The sequence below is a fragment of the Dipodomys merriami genome, unplaced genomic scaffold, assembly GCF_024711535.1.
Source record: "Dipodomys merriami isolate MVZ:Mamm:240054 unplaced genomic scaffold, mDipMer1.0.p SCAF_13, whole genome shotgun sequence".
NCBI lineage: Eukaryota > Metazoa > Chordata > Mammalia > Rodentia > Heteromyidae > Dipodomys > Dipodomys merriami.
The window spans coordinates 21,862,537-21,882,720 of record NW_027202604.1 but is presented as its reverse complement, the minus strand read 5'-3'; the positions used below and the strand labels follow the sequence as shown (position 1 = coordinate 21,882,720).

General features: G+C 39.5%; 1 protein-coding gene across 3 annotated transcripts in view; it reads left to right on the top strand.

The window, feature by feature from the left end:
- LOC138824540 (cadherin-related family member 3-like) overlaps positions 1-20,184 on the top strand; it is a 59,198-nt gene that overhangs the window by 18,178 nt on the left and 20,836 nt on the right. For 2 of the 3 annotated variants that reach the window (XM_070018402.1, XM_070018400.1), the window contains exons 5-11: positions 5,839-5,933; positions 7,845-7,952; positions 8,984-9,180; positions 11,154-11,331; positions 13,508-13,670; positions 15,302-15,404; positions 20,063-20,161. In XM_070018402.1, coding sequence (XP_069874503.1) covers positions 5,839-5,933; positions 7,845-7,952; positions 8,984-9,180; positions 11,154-11,331; positions 13,508-13,670; positions 15,302-15,404; positions 20,063-20,161 — 943 coding nt within the window. The remainder of the gene's footprint in view (positions 1-5,838; positions 5,934-7,844; positions 7,953-8,983; positions 9,181-11,153; positions 11,332-13,507; positions 13,671-15,301; positions 15,405-20,062; positions 20,162-20,184) is intronic. The other variant, XM_070018401.1, reaches the window with a different exon arrangement.

The window sequence follows — 20,184 nt, the reverse complement described above, 5'->3', positions numbered from 1 at the left end:
CAACTTTGTAAATCATGTCTGTGTAGAGCATCTAGCTCCCAGCCCCACTCACTACTATCATGGGTATTTTCTTGCGGGCTGAAAGAACAGGAAGAACAGGAAATAGAATTCCCACCGGGGCTGAGGAGTAATCTTAACCACTGAAGGAATGTGAAGTCCCATCTCCCCTCTTAGGAGCATTTCTGAGCTCCCACGCCATCATCCATCAGGGTTCACACTTTTTTTTTTTGAGTTCACACTTTTTCCTTGTCCTTTTCTTCCCTTCTATGCCCACCAGAGTAGAAGTGCTGACTAAATCACTAAATTATGCAACACAAAAATATGTCAGGATATGCTTCTGATACACAGGTATAGAAGGAAAGCCATTGAGTTAGGCCCCCAAAGTAGATACAATATTGAGTACGGCTCTCAAACTCCAGCTAGCTAGTGAGACAATAGATGGGAAGCAAATACAGGCTTTAAGCTCTAAGAAGGAGAGCTCTTATAGTCTAATAAAGATGTAGATGGAAAACTATTTCTATTGCTTATAAAGTGAAGGCAAGAGAGTAGTATTTAGAGGGTAGCAAAATAATGTATGAAGCCTGGAATCTTCAAGGGTAAACTCAGACCCATGGTTTCTATGCTGTTGAAAATGCTCAAGATAAAGTGTTTCTACTTTTCACATAGGCCCAGGGAGAGAGGCAAGGCCACACTAACACAATGAGGATTTAGTCTTCAATTATATCTGTTTTATTTTTATTAAAATTATTTTTAAGCCAGGTGTCAATGGCTCATACTTGTATTCCTAGCTACTCAAGAAGCTGGACCATCGGTATTAAAGTTAGGAGCCAGCCTGGGCAGAAATGCCTCTGAGACTCTTATCTCCAATAAACTATGCAGAAAAATCTGGAAGTAGTCCTGTGGCTCAAAGTGGTAGAGTACTAGTCTTGAGCACAAAGCCATTCAGGGACAGTGCCCAAGCCAAGTTCAAGCCCCAGGACTGGCAAAAGAAATATTGAGTCAGTCCTGAGGCTTGAACTCAGGGCCTCTTGCTTTCGGTGGCTTTTTGGCTCAAGGCTGACCCTGTACCATTGGAGCCACAGCTCCACTTCTGGCTTTTTGGTGGCTAATTGGAGATAAGAGTTTCACAGATCTTTTTGACCTGGGCTAGCTTTGATGTGCCATCTCTAGACTTCAGCCTCCTAAACAGCTATGCATACATGTGTGAACCACTGGTGCTTGGTTTCTATCTGCTTTTCAATTTGAAACTACTTTCATATACATGTTTCTCTCTAATAAAACATTTTACAGATAAACAATGACTAGGCAATACTTTTGCTTTTTAAAGATTACAGGATACCATACCATTAAAAATACTTAGCCCATATCATATATTCTGTTAATTTTCCATATGGAAATAGTTCCCTGAATCAGATGACCAAATTAGCCATGGTAAATAAAATATATGAACATAATAGGATTCTAAAGTTAAATAGCCTAAATTTTGGCTTTGCCACAGTCTAGTTTTGTGAATCTGGGTAAGTCTCATGACCTCTTTGTATCGCAGTCTTTATGATAAAGCAATTGCTAGGGTATACCTTAGGATTGTCATGGGGATTAAATCAGGTAAAAAAAGTGAAGTGTTTGGAATAATACTTGGAAGAAAATATTCTATAAACGTAAGCTAAGACTAGAATTATTACTACTATATAACACTCCTGAGTTCTAACTAATAGGCCTTGCACTGGCTAGGTGGTCAAGTGCTCAGCCACTTGAACATACCTCCAGCCATTTCGCTTCATTATCTTTTCAATAGGGCCTTAGTTTTTACCCAGGATAGCTTGAACTGTGATCTACCTATTTATACTTTGGCATGGCGGGCACCTCACATTGATCCTGCTGATGCCAACCTCTGGAGTAGGTAGGATTACAGGCATGAGACACTATGTCCTGCTTAATGTTAACATTATTTTGTAATAATCAAGAGCCTTACTTTTATTCCTTCCCTTTTGACTATTCTTTTTTGTTTTTCTTGTTCACCTTTCTTTGATGGACTGTCAGGTGTGACAATCTCAGGGCTCCATTTCATATGTTTCTTTTTGCCTTCCTCCTGCCCCCATCTTTTTTCTTCCCCATCCACTGCTCCTTGCTTCTTTCACTTCTCTTCCTGCATAAAAAGTAACATGGAATTGCTCTACAACTCTGGCTTTACCCAACTAGACTCTTCAGTGCTGACCAAAAACTTAAAAAAAATTAAGCTTAGTTACAATGTTTTAAAACTAAAAAGACAATCTGAGTGCTAATGGCTCATGCCTTAATCCTTGCTACTTAACAGGCTGAGATCTGAAGATCATTGTTCAAAGCCAGCCCAGGCAGGAAAGTCTATGAGATTCTGATGTCCAAAGTAACCACCAACAAGCTGTCACTTAAGTGGTAGAATGCTATCCTTGAGAACAAAAGCTAAAAGACAATACCCAGACCCCGAGTTCAAGCTCCAGTGCCAGCATAATGAATTAATTACCTAATTTATTTTTTCCAAAAAAAGAAATGCTGCTTTTCAGCTGGGAAAACCATCTTCAGTGAGACCAGCACTAGTATGGAATGGATTTGCTATCAGAATTCCTGGGTCTGAGTTTCACCTTACCTTCTTGCTAATCAGATGTTCTTGTGTAGGTTTTTTCACCTTTGGCCTTCATTTCCTCACTTGTTAGGTTCACTAAGACAAGAACCAATCTCACAGCATCATCTAGAAGGTTGAGGGAGCTCATTGGAGAAAAAAGCTGAGCACACAAACAGAATAACGGGTGGCAAACTCCCTTGCCTTTGCACTGAGGCCTAGCTGTGGTTCCTAGAGCTTTGCTCCTGAAGCTTCAAGCTTGCGAAGTACTAACTCCCCTCCTGTGTTTGGCCGGAAGTTGGGTTCTGACATTTCCAATTCTCCAGATACTCCTGAGGGCAAATAGTCATGAGCAAGCCTTTTCAGAGATGGGAATACAGTGGATTGTGAGGCTAAATCCATCCAGAATGTCACGTTCCGCTGCAATCTGCCCTCACGCTTGGGAACCTGGGCGTGGGCTGCTGTAGATATGATTATGGCTGAAACAGTTCTTCACTAACCTTGGTGGTGACACTGTTGACAAAATGGAGACGAGGACAGGTGCCACGGCAGTGAATCTAACTTACCTGGCCCAATAGAGTTGCAATCTCTTCCCTCGATGGCTGTCTTGTGCAGGGAATCCTTCATGGAGGCGGCTTTTCTAGCAATGGCCCCGGCTGCCTAGCAACCACCAATTCCAAACCTCCCCTAAATATTGGGAAGAGTAATTCACAGCAGTGCTATCATTTTCTTAACGATAGTACTTCATTTTCTGGAAATAAAAACAAGCCTCACAAAATGTAGCCCTCTAATACATACATGATTCTGGAATAATTGCTCACAACTATGTAATGTTGGCATTGAATTTGAAACTGCAAATTTTGAATGGCTGCAAATACAAATGTGGGTTTCTTTTTCAAACAATCAGATCTATTTGTATGTAGCCAGGACTTGTGCTTGTGTGCACTCTAGGGTAATTTAATTACCTACAAGTCATCCTCCATCTTACCCCCTCCCCGCCATGGTCGTCATTATTCTCATGTCTAAGAATGTGATGTATTTGCACATTGCTCTACAGATCGATATAACAGAAATCAATTCCACCTTACTTGTATGGGTAGAAAGAATGGGAAGGTATGAATTAAAATTAATCAGAATGGTATGATTCATCAGAAAATCAATACACTTAAAGGTCACTAATTTCTCGAAACGATTTTTAGGTTGCTTTGCAGTCCTTCTGTGTTTAATAATCTTCTCTGTTAAATTATCCCTTGGTGTACACAGTTATTAAGTCTGTCACACTCAGTGTAATTAACTCTTGATATTAATCATCTCCTGGATTTGTTACCCTGGCCTTTTCTAATCATTTGATCTCATCTGCCCTGGAAAATCCTGACTTCATCTGCCTTGTTTGGCAAGAACTTTGCCTCAGGGATGCTGTGTGTGGAGAACAGAAAAGCAATATGTAAAGTGATTAACAAAATAAAAAAACCTTCAGAGCTCAGATAGGTGGGTAGGCACTTGGATATTCTAAGCTTCACTGTTCTTATCTGTGAAATGGGATGGTATCAGTTCTATAGAACTGGAAAATTAAAAAAAAACAACACATATGAAGCACTTAACAGAATACCTTAAAGTTAGTGTAGATTAAAAGTCAGTAAAACATTAAGAAAACAACTGGCACCTGGCATAGTGGCTCATTCTTGTAATCCCAGATAATCAGAAGGCAGAGATTGGAGAGTATGAGGATTCCATGCTAGCTCATGCAAAAAGCTAGTAAAACTTCCATCTCAGCTGATAAATCTGGATCTGGTATGATATGACTGCAATTCTAGCTATACAGGAGGCACAGGAAAAAGGAAAGTAGTCCAAAGCTAGTCTAGGTTTAAAAAATACAAGATTTCATTAGAAAAAATAACAAGTGAAAATATCTGAAAGTCTGATTCAAGTGATAGAGCAATTGCCTAACACATAGGAGACTCTGAGTTCAGAGTCCAGTACTATCTCTCTCTCTCTCATCTATCTATTATCTATCTATCTATCTATCTATCTATCTATCTATCTATCTATCTATCTATCTATCTATCTATTTATCTATCTATGAAAATAGAGAAAATAGAAAATAAAGAATATGCCTTGTTAAAATTTTGTTGATACCCATGTATAGAAAATCAGATGAGCCGGGGGCTGGTAGCTCATGCCTGTAATCCTAGCTACTCAGGAGGCTGAGATCTGAGGATCGCTGTTCAAAGCCAGCCCAGGCAGGAGAGACCGTGAGACTCCTATCTCCAATAAACCACCAGAAAACTGGAAGTGGCGCTGTAGCTCAAGTGGTAGAGCGCTCGCCTTGAGCTGAAGAGCTGAGGGACAGCCCCCAGGCCCAGAGTTCAAGCCCCACGACCGACAAAAAAAAAAAAAAAAAAGAAAATCAGATGAACAGTAGTTGACTTTTTTCCTTTGTAGAGTTGCTTGATCACCTTCTCCCCAGCTCCAAAAGAGTCCATTCTCACCATCATAGCAAACGAATAAACCCTGAGTTGTCTTTCAACAGTCAACAAGTTTCTCAAAATGTAACTTCTTCTCCTTTGCTTTTAGCTCTGGGAGGAGTATAGTGAAAGGATTAGATAAATAACTGAATATAAGAGATTAGAAAATTTTATTCTGCTTTTCTTTTGTTCTAGTCCTGGGACTTGAACTTGGGATCTGAGTACTGTCCTTTATCTTTTTGGCTCAAAGGCAGCACTTGACTAGTTGAGTCACAGCTCCACTTCCAGCTTTCTTTTTTTTTTTCTGGTGGTTAATTGGAGATAAAGAGTTTTGCAAACTTTCCTGCCTGGACTGGCTTTGAACTGTGATCCTCAGATCTCAGCATCATGCTGAGGCACGAGTCCTGGCAGGAAAACTTATTTTTTATCATAGGCATGAGCCCTAGCCCTTGGCGGCAGGAAAATTTATTCTTAATGTTTAAGAGCAGGTTATGTAGCTTGGCATAGGTAGAATGGAAGATAGTTTCACCACCACCACCACCACCACCACCACCATCATCATCATCATCATCATCATCATCATCATCATCATCATCATCATCATCATCATCATCATCATCATTATCATAATGTCATTGTCGTCATCAGCCAACATGGTTTGGGGGTGGCGGGTGAGTCACATGGAAAGATTTCAGGCGTGGTACTTGGAGAAATCCTGCCAGGGAACAGGTCATGTCTCTGCAATATTTTTCTTTCTCTTTACTGTCCAATCAACAGTTCTTCATTTCCCCGAAGGACTCTGGCTTCACAATCGACAGCATCGGAACGATCTCCACAGCCACAGTTTTTGATTTTGAGAGTGAAATGAGAAGGTAAATCCAGCATGGGAAATGCAGGTCCTCTCTCCATTGCCCCATTCTGAGAATATTCTTCCCGGCCAGCCTTGACTTGTGCTCCACAAGTGAGGATCCCTTCAAATGATTGGCTTAGACATAAAATCAGCACTTAACTTGTAATTGCACCCTTGCTGGTTTTGGTACTGACTGGTGATATGGGCATCTCTGGGTCACCTGCCTTCAACCATAGTGCAGATTGTTTGAGTGTTGGGGTTTGCAGCATGCTGGGCATGGGTCAGGGGCTTCTCTGTATGTAACACAGAGCTCATTCATTATGCAAACAAACCTAAGTGATGTTTTCTCTTCACTTCCTCTATGTCTGCCAAGTGGATAGCCACTAGTTCAAGTTACTATTTTTTTTGTTTTAAAATGATTTTATGACCACCATTTTCAATTATATGTTTTGCATCGAAGTACTTCACAGGAAAAGAAATGGCCCTTTCAGACATCTCAATCAAGTTGCTCCTGCATCTCATCCTTGTTGTAAAAGTTGAGAGTGGAATATGTCCTGGGAGTTAGCATCCTAAGGTCTGGATGTGATGGTGCATGCCTGTAATTCCAGCTACTTGGGAAGTAGAAGTAGGCTCAAGGACAGCAAAAGGGAAGAGACCCTATCTGGAAAACAAACTAAAAAGGACTGGCTTAAAAGTGCTAAAGCACACTTGCTCAGTAAACATAAGGCCCCGATTTCAATCCCAACTACCACCATCACAAAAGTGAAACAACAGCATCAGCAGCAACAACAAAACAAACAGTAAAGGAGCATCCTTAGTACTAAAGCTCCAAGGAAGTGAAAGCTTGGGGCTGGAACTAGGTGCCTTCACATTGTGAATGCACTTTCCAGTGCAGAAACATGCATGTGTTACTGGGAGTAAGTGGCTCAGGCCTGTAATCCTTGCTACTCAGGAGGCTGAGATCTAAGGATCACAGTTTGATGCCAGCCTGGGCAGGAAAGTCTATGAGACTCTTATCTCCCATGAGCCACAAGAAAACCGGAAGTGGTGCTGTGTCTCAAAGAGGTAGAGTGCTAGCTTTGAGCAAAAATTGCTTTAGGATGGTATCCAGTCTCTGAGTTCAAGTCCCACAACAGACCCCAAAAATTGTCTTGTAAATATCAATTTGTAGGAAAAATTATAAAGTAAGAAGAAAAGACAGAATTGATTTCATTTTTTGGTGTATGGGAGAAAAACATTAATTTTGACACCAATGGTTAGTTTATTGAAGTTAAAGTACAATAATATTTCTTGCTCAAGGGGTGAGCAACTCTTTCAATGAACACAGGATTGAGGAGTTTCCTAGATTGAATACGGGATTTGCAGAGTTCAAGTTTGTATAATGCAAGCAAATTGGCATACCTGGCCAAGAGGAAAGGATTCCAGGTTATGGAAGCTTTTATTTTTCTCATCTCTCCATTCTTTAAATCCCTGATCATCTCTACTAAAATCAAAATGTGTTAACCATTGAACTGTCTTCTTATTAAGTTACTTTGAAGTGTTTTTTAAACGCTCCTTTTGAACTTAACAGTTTTCAATATTAAAAAACAAGGTGAATGTTTGAAGAGGTAGGAACCCCACTACAGGCTCCACAGCTACAAGCTCTGCTCCACCATGCGAAAAGAATTCCCAGAGGGTTTTTTTTTTTTGGTGCCATTCATAGGGATTAATAGATACTTTGCTAAGTTCTTGCCTGCTTTCATCAGTTTAACTAATTTGTTTCTTAACAAAGTGTAAGCCACTTCCAACTGCTAAAATAACTGAGCTGACTGGCACTTGAACCAGATAAATCAATTGCTGAAATTGACGAGTTAAATCTCATAGATTCCGTTTCTTTGGAAGCCATTTAGTTACTATATAATCTGAGCTGTTTTCCTTGTGGCTGTGCCTTTAGCTTTTCATTGGTCATTAAAGTGGCTGATCCAGGAGGACTGTCTACTTCCAGAAATCTAAAGATTTTCCTCATCAATGTCAATAATAAGGACCCTACTCTTACTTGCAGGTAAGGCAATAAAACATAAAATATATTTTAACTTGACCTTAAAAATTCTTTTTGCCAGTCATGGGGCCTGAACTCTGGGCCTGAGCACTGTCTCTCAGCTCTTCAGCTCAAGTTTAGTGCTCTACCACTTGAGCCACAGTGCCACTTCAGGCTTTTTCTGCTTATGTGGTGCTGAGGAATTGAACCCATAGCCTCATGCATGCAAGGCCAGCACTATACCACTGAGCCACCTTCCCAGCCCAAAATTCTTTCTTAAAAAAAAAAAAAGAAAATAGCCCAGGCAGTAGTGGTGTACCCCTATAATTCTAACTATTCAGGAAGCTGAGGATTGGGGATTAAAGTCAGCTGAGGTAAACAAATCTTCAAGACTCCATCTTCAATTAACCACCAAAAAGCCAGAAGTGGAGAGATAGCTCAAGCAGTAGAGCACTAGCTATGAGCAGAAAAAAACAACCAAGAGCATGAGGCTCTGAGTTCAAGCCTCAAAACCAGCACAACGATAAAAAAGCAAAATACTTTTAAATTATAAAATGTTTTGAAATTGCTATTGAACAAGGTGTAATTAATGAAGTATATTCTTCATGTCTGAGTTGACAGCTTATCTTTCATTATTATTATGAGGGAGACTATAAGGTACACAAAGGATCAGCAATTCTATGAAACTGACTCATTTTAAAACATGTGATTAAGTATACAGCCTCTGGAGCAAAACAGGCATGGGGTCTAATCTTCTTTCAGCCACTTCTTACTTATCCAAAAGTTAGTCTCAAATCCTCAGTTTCCACATCTGTAAAATGGGATAAAATGGTTCCTGCTTCCAAAGACTGAGGAAGGGACAAGTTAACACATGAAAAGCACTTATAGTTTTGTTTGAACTGTAGGTAAGTGATCAACACAGGGGTTAGCTACTAATACCCTGAGCATGGTTTCTATTTTAATCGTATTATCTTTGTCTGTATATTCCTTCATAAAGAATAGAAAAGGCACCAAGCAAATAATAATATTCTAATAATCTTTTGTTTTGAAACAAGTTTATTCAATATTGAAAATGGCGTCTTGAGTGTTACTTCTTTGAACTCCACTCTGCACATTAAAGCCAATATCACACTGGAAGAAGAAATCCCAATTGGGAAAACTATTGGAATATGCCAGGCTTCTGATGAAGATGACCTGGGAGATGTAAGCTTTGAACTAGATCCATGGAATGAGTACTTTGCAGTTGATAAAGGTATCTTGAGACTTGTCCCTACAAACCTGCTTTATAGAGGTAGCTTGTAATCCTGTGTTACTATGCAAATATCCACACACCGAGTTTCTTTTTTATTTCCAGAAACCCAACAAGAAGCACATTGTCGATTCTTCCTCAATGTCTACAGAATAACCCCATCCAAGACCTAATTCTCTGTTCCCTCCTGAGTGATCATATGGCTCTTTGTGGTTGCTATAAAGTGGCAGTCTTTGTTCCCACCTTACACAACCTTATAGCATCTCTTCAACCTAAGTCAACTCTTCTTCTTGCTTAAGGTCCTGATTTTTTTGTGAAGGAGAATCTGATTGGACTGCCTAGAGTCAATCATTTATTTCTCATCCAATGGGCTGTGCTGTGGTGGAGGCTCAGGATGTGTCATTTCTTTGCTTGAGGAATGAACAGGGCCCTCCTTCCTCTCACAGTAGGTTAGGATGGTTGGAGAAATTCTACAGTCCGGAGATAGATGGTGTAGAAACTTACCTGCTCTTTGCTCTAGGCATGGAACAATTTTACAATTTTGAGTGTGTGTCCTATGCCAGCTCCCAGGGTTCCCCAGTCATGCCAGGCTCTAGGGGCTGATTGTGGGGACTAGCTTGCTGGTGCACATTTTCTAGGGAGTTTCTTTTTCCTGTCTCTCTTCCACAGTGCCCCAGTGTCCTGGATAATTTCCCAAATAAACTACTTGTACTCTTCCAGGCTCTGCTTCTGGAAGAGTCCCAAGCTAGACAGTTACTCCCTCTTAATGTAACAATACCAATTTCTTACCCCTGCTTCTGCTTTTTCTCTTCTCCACAGAGCAGCTAGAACCTTTGTGTTTTTGTGTTTTTGTGGGTTTTTTTTGAGAAGAACAATGAGATGCAAATTTATTTTGGGAATAGGGCATTTTTTCCATATATATTTTTATTGTAAAAATACTGTCCAGGGGTGTTACAGTTACATGAGTAGGGTAATGAGTACATTTCCCATTGAGCATTGTGCCTCCTCCTTTGTTTTTTCCCTACCATCCCTTCCCTCCCCACGTCCTCAACTTGTCCCTACCACCACCCCCCACCTCCGTTTTTGTTTTTGTTTTGAAGTGGAGGGATGATAGTACAAAGATTGAACTCAGGGCTAAACATTTGCAAGGTGAGCACTCTGTCACTTGAACCACACCCTCAGTCCTTTTGCTTTTTTAAGATAGAGTCTCCACTAACTTTATCTTGGTGGGTCTTAGATTTCCATCCTCCCACTCTCCTTCCTGAGCAGTTGAGATTACAAGTGCACTTCACTATGCTTGGTTTTGAGATATGGCCCAGGTAACTTTTGCCAGGGACCACCGAGGATATCAACCCTCCTCTTGATCACACCTGCTACATTGTTTAATACTCAGTAAAAACATATGCTTACTAGCTATCATGATGAACAATACATAATTACAGTATGTTTTGTTACAGAAAGTTCTGTTGAGCAATGGTGTGCTACTTGGTGAAATGAATCAGGATTCTATGATTAAGAATTTAGGCCCATCGCCTGCAATCCTAGCTACTCAGGAGGCTGAGATCTGAGGATCACAGTTTGAAGACAGCCTGGGCATGAAAGTCCAAGAGACACTTATCTCTAATTAACCACCAAAAAACTGCAAGTGGTGTTTAGGTAGTATAGCAGTACCCTTGAGCAAACAAGCCAAGGGACAGCTCCTTAGGCTATGAGTTCAAGTGCCAGGATACACCCACACCCACACACAAACACACACACACACACACACACACACACACACACACACTCATACCAAAAAAAAGTGTGTTTTGGGGCATAAATAATTGAATACCATCCTGTACTGTGAATCATCTTCTTAATTCCAATGGATCAGGTATAATTTGCATGGGATCTGTTCTGCAGCTATGTGTGTAATAAACCAATTTTGATAATGACAGCTTGGGCCACTTAAAGCAGGATGTACTATTTTGTTACAGAGTGTGGGAATGTGGTGACTGCCACCCGTCTGGACGTGGAGACAGCTGGGTTTGCAAGTGTTCAGGCCTTCTCCATTAAGGCTTGTGACCGTGACCGGAGGTGTGCAGCCATTCCAGTGACTGCTTACATTAATGGCATTAATGACAACTCGCCTGTCTGTGACCAATATCTGATTAGGTGAGCCAAGACAGATGGTCAGGGACAAGAATTCAGGGTTTCAAGAGAGGGATGTATTGCCACATTTATTTAGCACAATTGGACAAAAGGTTTCTCAGCTGATTGAACCTTGGTTAAAGTATAGGAATTTGTTTAGTAAAGGTCTGCCTCCTTAATTATGGTCTTTAGCTACAATACAGCCTGATGGGCTAGTTCATGACTGACAGCTGGGTTTCCAAGATCTGACAGTAGAACAAGCTTAAGATTTTGAGTGGAATTCTGCTTCTGTTACTTAACAGCTGTGTGAATTTGGGTCATTCACTAAAGCTCTTTGACCTTCATTGTTTCTGTATAAGATGGTACAACAATACTACTTACTCTAGAGGATGGTTGTGAAGAACAAATGGGGCACTCTATGTGACATTCTGAGTATAGGGTATATATTGTTTAATACAGTTCTATCATTTATTACCTGACATCCTGGCCCATACAAACACTTCAGGACAAAGATGCTGTTGCTTATTTTAAGAAGGTAATAGGATGTATTACCTTCTTAATGTCTGTCAAGCATACAACTTTCTTGATGGGAGATGAGTAACAACCTATATTTAAATCTGCGGTGATTACTTATTCTAAGTATATCAAATAAAAATTTGCCAGTTCAGGCAAAAGGTTGATTTAAAATATTCCAGGTTGGACTTTGGTACCAAAATGAAGGAGGTTTAGCATTTTGATGAGGGATGATTGGTTTGCATTACTTTCATTGTGTTTATTGTTATTATTTGAAGCTCAGTTGCTAAACATACAAATCTATCACTTTATTGGCCAGAATTGAGGTTTGAGTTTTGAATGTAGAGACTCATACTTGGTGAGACCTCACCCTGAACTTAAGCCATGTTCAGCATTTTTGCTTTAGGCATTTTTCAGATAGGGTCTCATATTTCTTGCCTTGGCTGGCTTAAACCATGACCCTCTTACTCTGCACAAATGAGATGCCAGATGTGTGCTACCATGCTGGCTTATTGCATGAGACAGGGGTTTTCACTAATGTTTTTGTCCTGACTGCCTCAAACCACGATATTTCTCGTCTCTACCACCAGAAGAGCTGGGATTATAGGTGTTCAACACCATGTCCAGCTCTTTCACTTGTATTTTTCCTCTCTGGTCAGTTCATATATAGACAGCTGTCCTTCTGTTTCCTAAGTATTATTACTGATTATGTAGTGGAAAGTAAAATATAGCCTTGCTAATTATCCCCAGTGTGGTCTTGTTTGTGTTCCCAAGACTTCTTTTCAAATGGGATGATAATTGTACATACCTCATAGCATTTTTAGAAGGATTGAATATATATAACCTGTGCTTGGAATTTGTTTAGTTACCAGAACTAGCACAGGCTTAGCAAATGTTTCTTTCTTCTTTTCCTTCTCTTCTTTTTCCTTCTACTTTCCCACTTATTCCTCCAGTAGGATTGTATCTATTTAACACCAACCACATTCTGCCCTTGGTTATAGTCTCTGGAGGTAAGGGGATGAATATGTTATGTTCAATTGCTCTAAGGAGATTGTGTATTGTCAGGATGATAAGGTGAATATCCAGGAAGTAAGAGACACACACACATATAATGGGAATTAAATACTGGTTCTGTGCTTTAGTTGTTAAGAGCAGATCACATGGGATTGGGAAGTTTCCTGAAGGATGAGACCTAGGCTAGTGTTTGAAGAGCAAGTAGGATTTAGAAGCTGAAGTGAACATACAGTACCCTGTAAGGTTCCTATGAAGAGATGGGTGGGCATACGGAAGTGAAAACAAGCCCACTGTGACTACAGAATGGTATGGATTTGTCCCTCCTTCCCACACCATCCTGATGGTGCAGGTTGCAACAATCCCAGAGAACCCTTCAATTTCCACTCAGGTCTTCTCCACTGAAGTGTGGTCTTGGTTAAATTTCCCATCCCAGCAGGGTGCCCAGCCAAGTACAGAGAGGAGCACTCCCAGAAAAGGAAGCAAATCTTCCCAAATCTGTGGGAAGATGGAAAATGGATGCCCTGAGGATGCGCCTGAGCTGATCTGTCTGTCCCAGTAGAATTAGGACATCACACCCAGGTGTAATCCACATAAGCGGAGGTTTAGGGGAAAAGCCTTACACTGAAAAAGAATGCTTATCTCCATTGATTTTTCTTCTTCAACGATGAAACAGGTACACGGGCAAGGAGGTGATTGCAAAGGATACAGTAGTTGCTACGCTCTTGTGTCATGACCTTGACAAGCCTCCTAACCTCATCCATTATGCACCGAGCTCTGGCCCAGTTGGTTCCGGACAACTCTTTGATCAAGTCCCAAAGGCCGAACATGTCATCCGCGTGAGTGACCCTGGTTTCTGTCACTCTAGGTTGCTTTCCCAGAGAGATGGAGTCATTTCTTGGCCACAGTTGGAATGAGGCTAGTAGAGTCCCAAAAAGGAGCTGCTGACACAGCAGAGAATTTTGGGCTCCTCTGTTGCCTCTCTGCAAGGTATATGGGCAAGTCCTTCACTATCTTGTTGCCTGCTATCATTTTCTCCTTTTCATAATGAGCACAGAATAATTTGCTTCCTTTTAGCCAGGGAAATCAGAAGCTGAAAATCAAGTTGATTTCCTTGGAGATAACTCCGAGAAGCTGTCTGTGGGACAATAGTTATCCCCTCTTGGCCTTGGGCATGGCCCAGAAGCTCCTCTTCCATACTCCCTCTTGGTGTTCTAAACTTTCTATGCTTTTTTCTTTCCCAGCATGTAATTCTGCCTTACAAGAAATCTCTCCTTCTGACTCATTCTCCATAGGCCTTTATTTCAAAGTGTCATCCTCTGATAGCTTGGCATTAATTATTCTTAACCCAAATATCACCAAGTACCACTCTTCTTCCCTTTCTTCTTTAGCCAGAAAATATGGCTGAGAGGGAGCTAATAGTGACCTTTTTCTTTCTCTGGTCCTAATTTTCCTGACAAAGGCCCCAAGCTACAAACCCAGTTTGTGCATATGGTGTTGTGGATTTTGCATGTTTAGGCATGGAGCCAAGAGCTTCCCTGGGCTGATGTTCACTTTGATATGCAAGGCCAAACTGTCTTTTTTTAGTGGACTTCAGATAAAGAGAAAAAATTTATCAAGATGATGTTAAGGAACATTGAGGCCTTTCTGTATGTCCACTCAGTAGCCATCCACCACTTACCGCTCAGTTCATTTCTTTGTGTGCATACTTACCCTGGCTTAGTTGTGGCTACCAAGGACTGACATCATAGGCCGTATATTCACTGTCGAACAGGGCTGTGTCAGTTCAGTTTTTTCTTATGAGACCGAAAGATGTACACATGTTTCTAAGTGGTTCATACTGATGACCTACTGTCATGTTTCGTGCATGCTTTAGTAAGTGCGTGAATGAGTCACATACCAACTCTTAAAACAAAGTGACTTTCTTAATACCTGGAATCTTGGTTGTCATATTCTGGTTTAAGCTAACTAGGATTCATGCCCAATTAAGACTGTCTTCAAATCTATGATGTAGATCTTCTTACTGCTATCTGTCTAGTACTTTCAATAGTAACAGATACCTAGTAGATACTTATTATATATTTCTGAAATGGTGAGTGGTTTATAATAGGAGCAACTTACATTTTGATCATTTTTTCACTTGCAAAGTTTATTTAAAACATTTTCTCTTTTAAAATATTTTGCCAAGGGCAATACAATTAATATGCAATGAAGACAGGCTTTGACCCATATTTTTCTCCACAGAGCAAGGATTATTTGTTCAAACTATTCTGGAAAGACAAGGGAGAATCTCCTTGTTCTGCCAAAATGTTTATTTTGTATATCAGCTTATGTCAGTCTCAGGCATACTCTGATACCATTTCTAGAAAAAAAAAAACAATGGCCACACATTTACCTTTTCTAGAGTGATCTATTATTTAAAAATATTCATTAACATTTTCTTTTTGGTGTAAAAACATTGTTCTGTAAGGTTGCCAGAGATTTGGATTATGAAAATCCAGAGGTGGTTGCAGCTGGGCACATCTATGAAATGAAGATTTCTGTGTTTGATGACCTACATCCCTCTCATACAGGTAACTTGATAACATTCTCAAGAAAATCAAGTGCCTATTCTGCAGATTTTCCACATTAGAGATTACAATTCAAAACGCCATTGTACTTGGGAAAGATTTTTGTAATACTAAATTAGGCAAAAGGATGATGGAGAAAATTGATATTTGCGGGGCATGGTCCATGGTAGAATGACTTCTAGGAGGTGTGAAATACTGTATCCAAAATATAGTACTGCCAAGAGAGAGGAAAAGAAAGGAATAGGGTGGGGGGAGAGAAAAGAAAGGGGAAGGAGGAGAGGAAAAGAAAAGAGAGATAGAAAAGAAAGGAGAGGAGAGAATGAGAGAAAGAACTGGGAGAACTGAATAGATTGGATGGATCAACTATGGATCTTTTTTGCCTTATAGCAGTGACTTAAACAACACAACATTAGATTAAATACAGTTATGGTTAGAGATCCTTGGCACTAAACCCAGTTCTTATGCTCAATCCTTCTTGTTATTTTATGTCCATTAATGCTAAGTATTGGACAACATAGTCCAAGAACATAGGTAATTGGATGGTTTCAAAAAATAATTTCTTTGAATTATTTTATATGACATTGATAGAACTGTTATCAAAGCAAGCTATCAGCTACTTGCCACGTTTGATAACTCACACCCTTCATGCAGATGAACAGTGGCTGCCTCTCGCTTCTACTTGGTTTTCCCATCACTATCCCAGTTTTTCAGGTCACCCTGTGATAAAATGGGCTTTTTGCACATTAAGATCAACTCCATCTAGGTTGAATTCAAGGAATTTGTGGCTTTAACATTGAACAGTTTTGCTGATTGTAAAATACTCTTTAGGATGCATTTGAATTTTGTTTTGTGGATCCAGGAAGAGTGTTTAGGAAGTGGGATATTGTTCTGCAAATGTAAACACATATGTATCCCAACAGGTCATTATGTGTTTAACATATTACCGTTGTAAGAATAAATTCGTGAGATTTTTCTGAAAGCTAGAGATTCTCACAATTATCAGATTCTGTCTGTCTTTATATCATATCTCTTGTATCTAAAGGTATGGTAATAAATGACCCAGCAGGTGGTTGACATTAAAGCTACTCAAGAGGAGCTGGGCACACCTCTAATCCTTGCTACTCAGGAGGTTGAGACCTGAGGATGACAGTTTGACACTAGATCAAGCAGCAAAATCCATTAGATAAGAATCTCCAATTAACCACCAACAAGCTAGAAGTGGAGTTGTGTCTGAAATCATAGAACACCAGTCTTTTTTTCTTGAAACTTTTTTTTATTGTGAAAATACTGTACAGAGGGGTTACAATTACATGGGCAAGATAATGAGTACATTTCTTATCAAGCATTGTAGCATCCTCCTTTGTTTCCCCTTCCCATCCCTTCCCATCCTCCCCCCCCACCCTCCCCACCCAATCCTCCCCGGACACCCCCGCACCCCCACACCAAAGTTGTAAATTTCGTTTTTGATATAACGACTTGTACATCTCATTGTTGCAATTTAAATGATTTGTTTTTCCCCTTCCCCTGCACAAATTATACCGACATCAAATACAGTGAAAGCAGGGGTTACACCGTGAGGGAGGGACATACAAAGCAACAAAGAAATAATCTTATAAATGTGTTAGAAACAATCGCATGAAAGAAAAAAAAACCATTTGAATACGTATCTTAGGGTTCATTTCCCTAACATCACCTTATCTGACCTTTTCTGATTGACTCAGACATATACTAGATATTGCAAATAAGGGAAACCATGGGACGTATGTTTCTTTGGGTCTGGCTTACTTCACTTAATATAATTTTTTCCAAGCCTTTCCATTTCCTAACAAATGGGGCAATGCCATTCTTTCTGATGGAGGCATAGAATTCCATTGTGTATATAGACCACATTTTCTTGATCCATTCAACTACTGAGGGGCATCTGGGTTGGTTCCATAAGAGCACCAGTCTTGAGTAAAAAAAAGAAAAACAAAAAAACCCCAAAAAACTCTTGAGTTCAAGCCCCAATACACACACACACACACACACACACACACCACCACCACCACCACCACCACCACCACCACCACCACCACCAACAACAACAACAACAACAAAATAAACAAAGATATTCAAGGCATGGGGATTTGAGTAGTAAACACAGGTTTATAGGTCGATGTCTGGTAATGGAAAGCCAAGAAGGGGGTGATATTGGCATTTATTCTCTTGTGAGAACACTGGATTTTTGCTCGATTATTGAGTTGAGAAGGATTTTGAGGTTGCGTGTGGGAGTAATGAGCAAGAGCTCTGTTTTTCATTGATGTAGAAAGATAGAATTATGGCAGACATGTATATGTTGGCAATCAAAGGGAACTTGATTGCTGAACTCTAATCAACACACCTGGGACTCTTTAAATCCTTCTGCGTTAACTGATAGGTTAAGTTTAACAAGGTGGTTTGTAGTCTTCAATGATTCAACTACATGGAAAAATGATATATAGAGACAGGGGCTCAGTCAAACCAGCACTCTGGGAAATAGGCTTATTGTCTTTTCTGAGTGGAGTTTCATGCAAAAGTCTATTACCCAGCCCAGCTGCCTTTAGGATGGATGCTTTTTCTTGCAGCTACTCATCCTGTTGGACTAACCTATCCAAAAATATATCTCTCTTACCAGATTTGAGCCTTTGTTCAGTAGGAAAGGGGAAAGTAATCTCTCCCAGTGATAACTCCATGTCTTTCCTGGTTCTCACATTCCAGCATATGTATGACAGCTGCTCAGGTGCTTGGAATAGTACACATGTGGTTCAGTCTATTTTTATGGGCCAGCTAATTAGCACAATTTTGAGTTTTTATGGATGCAATAAAAACCATGGTATGGCAGAGCTGTAAATGTCACCTACTCTTGCAACATATAAATGGATTTATTGATGGAAGTATATAAGCTTTGACATTAATCACATGTCTTCAAGGAATAGCACTCTTTAAGCTTTTATGGGGGGTCCTGGACACATTAGAGCTTCTGATAAAAGCTCTAGATGCCATATAATAATAATAGTAATAATAATAATAATAAATATCAAATAAAATATGAAGAATGTCCAGTTCCCTGAAGTAGAAACACTATGGATACCAGATAAAATTTTATTATTTGACTTGTGTTCAGTAAATTTTTAGAGCAGTTATATACAACATTCTTCAGAAAATGAATTCTACAAAGTAACATGTCAATAGAATTCTTGATTAAAAAAATGTAGGGAGCAATCCCTACCTGGAGATTCAGAAGTATATAATGGAATACTAAAAATTCAAAGTCTTGCCATTTATATGGCAAAGAGTCATTTTTCCCTTTATTTAGCTTGATATTTTGTACTTGACATACTTGCATCTTAGAGAAGATATTTTTGGATACATTAGCAAATACAACTTTGTCCGATAGACTCTCAGTGACTTTTTAGTGTTTTTTGTTTGTTTTTGTCAGTCCTGAGGCTTGAACTCAGGGCTTGGGTACTGTTCCTGAGCTTCTTTTTTGCTCAAAGCTAGCACTCTACCACATGAACCACAGTGCCACTTCTGGCTTTTTCTGTTTATGTGGTACTAAGGAAATAAACCCAGGGTTTCATGCATGCTAGGCAAATACTGTACTACTAAGCCACATCCCCACCCCTCTAGTGTTGTTTTAAACTTAATTCTGTCAACCTGTTTGTCTTGAGAGAAGTCCAAGATCATGTCAGTGCCTTGACTAGCAAATGTTAATTATTTTACTTTTACTCAAAATTTGTCCATTTGCAAGTTACTGGATTTTATGTTTGAATATTAAATTCCTTCTTTCTGACTACTCTCTAATATGCTAGTTTAGATTGTTGGCTTGATATTTAGATTTCATTTTCTACCACATATAGTACACAAGAATTGGTGGAAGTGACCTCTCTGTACAGTATTTTCACAATACAAAATGTATAAAAGAAGAATTGGTGGAATTGAACAAAATGAAACACTTTAACATTTTATAGACTAAAAGTTTTTCTTGTGACTCTTTCTTTGACCTCCCATCTTCACTGTGATGAAGGAGATGGAAACTGATCTTTGATGAGGAAACTGTGCCTCAGAGAGAATTTGTAAAGCCAAGCACTGAGTATGGGTGTTCTGAGTTATGAGAGGCAGAATATAGAATGTAATGCAGAGGGCCGGGGGCATGGCTCCATGTTTGAGTCCTGGTCTCAGACAAAACAAAACAAAAAAGAAAAGAAACAAAATATCATGCAGGTTATCAGTGATCACCCAGCACACTCTAATGGAGGAAATTATATCCATAAATGTACAAAAATTCTGTTATATAAACTATAATGGAGGAAATTATATCCATAAATATATATAAAAATTCTGTTATATAAAATCTAAGGGAGGAAATTATATCCATCAATGTACAAAAATTCTGTTATATAAGGCATCTAACTACACATTTATATATTAAATACATTGATGCACAGCTGTCCTTATATAAAATAAAATATGAAATGTGATACTTTGTATGTTTTTTTTTAACTAAATCACCTTGTATGTGGGTGCAAGGATCCTATGGGGAAAAGTGAAAATCTTAGTATCACTTCACAATCCTCTGTATATGTAGCTTGTCTGTTGAACATAATAACCACCACACATTTGTTCTCTGCTCAATTTTAAAGTGACTGTGACCATCATTGTGGAGATTACTCCAGACAACGATTTCAGTCCTGTCTTTACAGAATCACACTATTCATTTCTGGTTCCAGAAACATCAGGAGGTAAGAGTGCTTTTCCCATCCAT